The sequence below is a fragment of the Phodopus roborovskii genome, unplaced genomic scaffold, assembly GCF_943737965.1.
Source record: "Phodopus roborovskii unplaced genomic scaffold, PHOROB, whole genome shotgun sequence".
Taxonomy (NCBI): Eukaryota; Metazoa; Chordata; class Mammalia; order Rodentia; family Cricetidae; genus Phodopus; species Phodopus roborovskii.
Window position 1 is genome coordinate 42,990,969 of NW_026126511.1, and position 6,856 is coordinate 42,997,824.

The following is a 6,856-nucleotide window of genomic DNA, read 5'->3' on the forward strand; positions in this document are numbered from 1 at the left end:
TCAAGCCAGACTCTGGCTACACATGCTGCGGCCATCTTCATCTCAGTATGTGAGGAGCCAAGTTCTTGCTGGAAACCTCCTGTCTTCATGCACCACATTCAGCAGACACCCATGCCACTGGAGCTAGCTCTGTAACACATTTTTGGACGCAGGGAACCCTTCCGCTGAGGACCTAACCCCAACTCTCACCCCAAAGTCTGCTTTTCCGGGGCTGCTGCGGTTACTGCCCTAAAGGTTGTCCCAGTGAGATTCCTTATCTGAAAGCCTTGGCCCCCTAACCCCCTTCTTCTCTTACTAGATACAATTTCCCCACAGCATATCCTGAATCTTCCATGAAGATGCTACCCCTTCACCCGTGGTGGGTTTTTGCGTTGATAAGACCTCAAACTGTTCAAGCTATCCTAAGTCAAAATTGCATGTGACACACCTGACTTATGGAGAGATGGGAGGTCATTGCCAATGCCCAGGACTGAGAAAGAGGAGCAGGGGAGAGATCAAAGTTCAAGGTTCAAAACTGTGGTTTCTACTGGATGTGTATTGTTTTCATGTTATCACTAAGTCAAAATTCCAACTGAGCTGTGATGGATCAGGAAGTGTCAAGCCTTCCTCCACTGCGTACCCATCTGCTTCCAGACTTGTTCTATAACTTCATCATTGTTCTTCCCACCCAGGATAGCCTCTCACATCGGACCCCTCAAATATCATCAAACGCCTTCCGACCCTGAAAGGGCTGCCTTAAACACCCTTTTCTATGAAGCCTTTCTCGGTCTCCCAATAGTGGTCTCCTCTGAAGCACACAACCCCTTATGTCCCCTTCTCAAGGACAGACATCTGTACCTTATCTCTGAGCTTCTCACACCGTGAGGCGGAGGATTTCCACAGCTTCGCATACATGGTGTCCCATTGTATGGGCTGCCTGGACTAAGATGAGAACTATATAACCGTTCCTCTCCACTAGCTCAGGCTCTGATCACAAGAGAACCCATAAGGACACAAAGTCTGTGGGGAAACTGGGCATAAGAGGGCCTCTGGCCCTAAGGGTTTAGGGGAAATTTGCAGGGCTGAAAGGCTCTTGGCTCCCATGGTGTCACAGGCATCCTCAAATTATAAAGAACGGGTCTGGGGCAGGAGAGATGTCTCAGTAATTAAGTACTTGCTGCTCTTCCCGGGAGACCCAGGTTTAGTTCTCAGGACCCACGCGGCAGCTCACAACTGTCTGTAAATCCAATACCTTCCTCTGGCCTCTGCGGGTGCTAGGCATGAATGTGGTACTTGTACATGCAGGAAATGAGAGGTAGAGAGGTCAAGTCCTAGGAAAGGCTGGCCAGGGCCACACAACAGGTAAATCTTATTCCTAGTGCATAAAGACACAACAAGTGATTCCAGGTCTTGGGGCTGATGAGATGATACAGTGGGTAAAGTCCTGAGTTCAGTCCTTGGAACTCATGTGACCCCTGCAAGTTGTTCTTTGACCTCCAGGTGTGAAGTGTGGCACAAACCCTGCTCGCCCATACACAAGAAATAGTAAGTAAATGAAAAGAAAATGTTAATGCCAAGTGTTCCCTGAACTCCAGATGTTCCACCAACGCTTCAAACATCCACTGTCATTTTTGTGTCCTTACAAAAAGTAGACATGCTTGAAAATTGTCCTGCTTTGAATGGACCTCACAGTTCATGTGTTGGAAACAAAACCTCCAAAGTTATATGCTCATGGAGGACACTGCCTTCGTGGATGAAGTAAGCCATTTGTGGACTAGTGCATTATCTAGGGAACAGCTTTGCTCTCTCTAGTATACTTGCTGTCTTCTGGATGCATGGTGCCCCCCTCTGTGGTATTATCATGCAGGAAGAAAAAGCCCTCACTAGATGCCCACTTTGTATTTGTGGACTCCCCAGCCTGGAGATCCATGAGCTGAAAACAAAACAAGCAAGAACCACTACCTAACCTGTGGCATTCAGTTAAAGCAACAGAAAACATTAAGATAAAAATTTTCCCTCGGACCTCTGACTCTAGACAATGTTTAAGCCCAGGGAAGACCTCCCAGCTAGGCGAAGAAGCATTCAGGTGATCAGCCAAACACCCATCCCACCCCACAGCATTCAGGCCACAAAGTAGTTCAAAATTAGTTTAATGACCAGAAAACTCTAGGAGATGGGGGGTGTGGGAGGGGGAGGGGGGAGAGAGACAGCCACCCTCCTTGCTAACCAGAAGCCAAGGTTCTCCCAGGAAGGGAATATTTGTAATCAGGAGGCCTGCACAAGCCAAGGAACCAGAGCATGTGTGGAAATCCTTTTGTCTCCTAGCAGAAATGGCCCAAGTTCCCTTTAGACCCAAGGCAGCGGGAGGAAGTGGAAAAGTCGTAGGAGAAGGGCGGGTCCCTCCAGGGCCCTCTTCCTGCTCTGGGCTGGTGACTCACACAGTAAACAAACACAGCAGCCCAAGCCTGGGGCTCAGGACAGGGCAGTGACCAAAAGGGCTCTAGCAGAAGCTACCTCCATAGCTTCCAAAGACCTCCCTGGAGACTACATCTTCCATCTCCTGGCCACCCCCTTACTTTGGGACTTTTTTAAGTATAACATTGTCATACTCTGTTACCTGTGGCCAGTCAGGCACAGGGGAGTCTTGCTCGAGGGGTTTGGGACCCCCATCAGCAGCGGCCTGCCCCCTCCATGTCTCCCTCAGGGCCTCCCGTGGCCTGTCATATAGGGAGAGGGCACCTACGCCCTCAGGCTCATCATATATGTGGTCAGGTGGAGGGACCACAGGGTCCTCTTGGATGCTGTCATAGAGTGGGTCAGGAAGGAGTCGAGGGCCTTTCAGGATGCTCCTGAAGCTCTTCCCCAGGGTGAGAGCCACTGTATCAAAGGGTACAGCGTATTCCCCCTCAGAGCCCCCTGGCCTTATGCCGGGCACCGGTGTGCCAGGGGAAGGAGAAGGCAGAGAGTCATGGGGCCGGGAATAGGGGCTTTCAGGCCGAGGCAGCACGGTGGGCATCATAGGCCCTGTGGCTGGCAGGGGTGGAGGCCCAGAAGGAGTGGCATTCTTCTGGGCAGCAATGGCCTCTTCTAGGGCTTGGAAGATCTCATTGCCTTGTCTTGTTTCAAACTCAAAGTTGCCTTCTCCTGAGACACAGCGTCGGCCAGCCTCAAAGGAAAAAGTCACCTGTGGAATCGGGGGAAGGACATTTTTGGCACTGGTGTTTTCTGACCCTCCACCCAAACATAGATGTTCTGGCCCTGGTGCCCCTCTATCAGAAACTTCTGTTCAAGCACTTGCCCCTCTGCCCGTTTGTTGCGGTTGGTTGATGCTTATTTGGGGAAAGGCTCTCACTATGTAGCCAGACAGGGCCTCCAACCACCTCCTGCCTCGGTCTCCTTAGTGTTGACATCATAGTTGTGTGCCACCACACCTGGCTGACTATTCCTTCCTGACAAGAACACTCTCTCTCTCTCTCTCCCTTCCTTCCACTCATGCATGAACTGACACTCAAGAAATGTCAGCCACTCCTCTGCCCTCCCTGGCCCTTCTCCACCTCATCTCTTCTTCCCCCAGACCTCTTAGCCTTCTCTCCTTTCCCCATCCCTGGTTCTGCCTCCTCGGCTGTCTCTCTGACGGGCCCCCAACCCCCCATTCTCTTTTTCTCTGCCCCTTTCTGGCTGTTCCTCTTAGGTAGCTCATCTTTGGTCTCAGTGTGCCCAGTTTAGCCTGTCGCTCACCTTGTCACGCCCAAAGCGCCGAAGAAACCTGTAGGGCCAGTCATATAGCTGTGTGCCTGGCTCAGGGCCACCCCATAGCTCCAGGGCACTCACCCCGGCCCGGAGAGTATAGGACCCTCGGAGCCGGCACCGCTCACTGGCTTCTGTGGGTCTCATGGTCACAGCATATTGCTTACAGGAGACCCCTGGGGAAGAGAAAAAAAGGAAAGAGGCAGCTACAGGAAACAGTGGCCCTCCTTCGCTACCCATCTGAGGTAAGCATGCCAGAAGTTCTCAAGAAAAACTTGTTTCATGTCACCTAGGACCCCACCTCGGGTCATAAAGCCTGGGTTGCTGACCCCACCTCCTCCCCTAGAAGACATTATTCATGCCCTCAGCCACATCACCCTAATTCTGGGCCCATATCCTTCCTGCCAGTGTTGCCAGAGCCACAGCTTGGCTTTCGATATTCCAACTCTTCCCTAGTTCCCAGCTACTAAAGCTACAGGTGAAGCCTGGCCCTACCCTCCTATAAGTAGTGTCCCTCCCCATGGGTGGAGCTGAAATGGGAGTCTCTCTCTCTCTCTCCTCCTTCCCTCTCTCTCTCTCCTCCCTCCCTCTCTCTCTCTCTCTCCCTCCCTCCTCGATGTCTCCATCACCAGCCCACAAAGAGAGAACCCGACCTCCCTTATCAGCACTGTGTTCCCTATTCACAGGACACCTGTACAACCAAGCCCAGACAGAAAGCCATTCTTTCCTCATACAATCACTCAGATCCGGAGAAGATCAAGACTGAGGCAGGGCAGGGTGAGCCTAAGGTGTCACAGGGGTAAGCTGGGCTCCAATCACCTCTGGGCCACACCAAGAAGCCAGGAAGAGATGCTGATAAGCAGGGCCCAGGGTAACCACAAAACAGGAAGACTTGGCCCTGCAACCAGCCCACACCCCCTCCCACCCAAATAAAGATAGTGCCCCTCAGACCCTGGCCCTCACCTGTAGGAGAGCTGCTATACAATTCATTCTCCTCCATGCAGGGCCTGTCTTTCTTTTCCTCCAGTCCTTGGGACTCCTTCCTCTGTCCCTGAGGAGGTGGTCCCAGGTCTTACCACCAAACACCCCAAGGCCTCCCCTGACCCAAATTCTTCCCATGCAGACCTAGCCTGCTGGCTCTGACTGCACTTGAAATTTGGTTCCCAACAGGAAGAACTCCCCTAAAAAGGCCTTTGTTTATTCAACCACCTGCCCACAGGAAGTATCTAAGGTGCCCTCCCTCCCCTGTGTGCCAGTGGGCTCCTTTGTATCCCTCACCGGGAAAGCCAACAGGCAAATGGCCTGTATCCAGTCACTGCGTTCTGCTGAGGGGGCTGCTAGCAGGTACAGACGCTCCTTGGTCTCCAGGACGAAGGCACTGGTGTCCCTGGGACTGCTGGCCTCACTGCCGACCTCAGCCACCCGTAAGCAGTCACTGAGGCGGACAACCTTCCGAGTGGCCTCTCCTCGCCGCGTCTTCTCTGGGCCATCCTGGAGCTCCAGTCTGGCTAGGGCATAGCCTGACTCTCCATATAACACGGCTGTGAACCGGCGCCACTTCTGGCCAAGAGGGACCCACCAGAGAAGGAGAGACAGTCATCAAAAGGGAGAAGGGGAACCATGGGAGATGGAGTGGGGCTTGGGCAGCAACCCGGGATGGGGGTAAAGAGATGCACATCACAGAACAGAGAGCCAGTGAGGACAACAGACCGTGGAATGAGAGAGTTGAAGATTAGCCAGGAGACCAAGATCTGCAAGCTGGGCAACGACCACAGTAGACAGCCTATGCGTGCACAGTGCCACCAACAACAGGCCCATCTGTCAGGTACTGGAGAGAAGAGCCTGGGTCACAGGCGCCTAGACCTGGGACAAGTCCTCACTCCATAGGAAGGCTCTGACCCCAAGGACTTCCAATGACGTTCCGTTTGGTCTCACTGATTAACAAGTTGAACCGTGAGGGACAAACAGAGAGATAGAGACCACGACAGAGAGAGATGGGAACTGAGCAACAGCAGGAGGCAGAGAACCTTCTCCTTCAAAGAGGCTAGGGAAGGAGGAGGCTGGAACACCCTGGGAGCACAGCTGAGTGGCAGTCAAAGGCAAAAGAACCTCCACTGTCATCCCAAACCGGCCCACTAACTCTTCCTTCCATACCCTTCCACATTATCTCCCCAAACCAATAATGAGCAAGAAAACAAACAAGCAAAAAAAAAAGAGATGAAGTCAGCATCTGCTTCCTTCCCCACCCCACACACGAGAACAAACAGCCTTCACCAAAGAGAGTCACCCGGGGCCTTGTTCAGGAGGCAAGGCACCTTAAGAAGGCAGGCACCTTCCCCAAGGTCTTGTTGAAACTGGTGGAGCAGATGGCCTCAAGAGAGTCAGGGACGTTAAGATCCCCTCTACCCCAGGAAGTAACAACACCCTCCCAGCAGCTGCTCTGCCCAGCCCGAGCCCAGCCTTGCTCGTACCTTGCCGAAGGTCTGCTGCTGCTGAAGATGCAGGAAGCCTTGCTTCACAGCTACCTCCTCCATCCTGACCATCGCCGTTTCAGCGTCCCATAGCCTCTGCCCTCTCTCCTCTCTTCTGGGCCTGTTCCCCCTTCTCTCTAGTTCATTTCCTCTCTGCCTAGAGTTTTCTACTCTATTCTAGTCTGCTTGATGACGACAGGCTGATAGGCCCTGTGGTTTCTTGCTCTGTGTGTGCTTTTTTTTTTTTTTTTTTTTTTATGAGTACACTTCATGCTGAAGCTTCCTTCCTGCATTTCCAGTGAGCAACATACAATTTCCAAAAAAGCAAACTTTCACACTTTTGCAGAAGCTGGTGTGAGAGACTGAAACATAAGAACTAAGAGACCCCCAAGTCAAGTTCTACAAGAAAACCAGCAGCAATGAGGGTTCTGCACTTCAGCCAGGGTGCTGAATCTATCAGAGCTGGAAGGAGACCTCAGGAACCAGTCCCCACAACCTTCTCCTTGACAAGAGAAAACTAAAAGCGCAGATGGTCATGAACTGTGGTAGCACACGCTGGTAGGATTTGCTGACGAAGGAAGGCGGATCAAGAATTTGAGGTCAGCCTGGGCTACACGTTAGAATGGTTAAGATCAAAAACACTGATGACAGCTTAAGCT

General features: G+C 52.2%; 1 protein-coding gene across 2 annotated transcripts; it reads right to left on the reverse strand.

The window, feature by feature from the left end:
• Positions 1-2,114: 2,114 nt before the first annotated feature.
• Dok2 (docking protein 2) lies at positions 2,115-6,437 on the reverse strand. 2 transcript variants are annotated; one of them, XM_051195408.1, is made up of 5 exons: positions 6,198-6,437; positions 5,005-5,286; positions 4,690-4,771; positions 3,718-3,902; positions 2,115-3,163 (listed from the first exon to the last, which is right to left on the reverse strand). In XM_051195408.1, the coding sequence occupies exons 1-5, from the start codon at positions 6,267-6,269 to the stop codon at positions 2,552-2,554; spliced, it is 1,233 nt and encodes a 410-aa protein (XP_051051365.1). In that variant the 5' UTR covers positions 6,270-6,437; the 3' UTR covers positions 2,115-2,551. The 2 variants fall into 2 exon arrangements, with proteins under 2 accessions (XP_051051365.1, XP_051051364.1); XM_051195407.1 differs by having other exon boundaries at positions 4,690-4,777; positions 6,198-6,429.
• Positions 6,438-6,856: the final 419 nt, after the last annotated feature.

Coding starts and splice junctions, on each gene's coding strand:
- Dok2 (XM_051195407.1), bottom strand. CDS start 6,269: ATGGTCAGGATGGAGGAGGTAGCTGTGAAGCAAGGCTTCCTGCATCTT. Junction 3,903..4,689: donor GTATAGCAGCTCTCCTACAG/GTGAGGGCCAGG, acceptor TCTCTTCCCCAG/GGGTCTCCTGTAAGCAATAT. Junction 3,164..3,717: donor GGCGCTTTGGGCGTGACAAG/GTGAGCGACAGG, acceptor CCGATTCCACAG/GTGACTTTTTCCTTTGAGGC.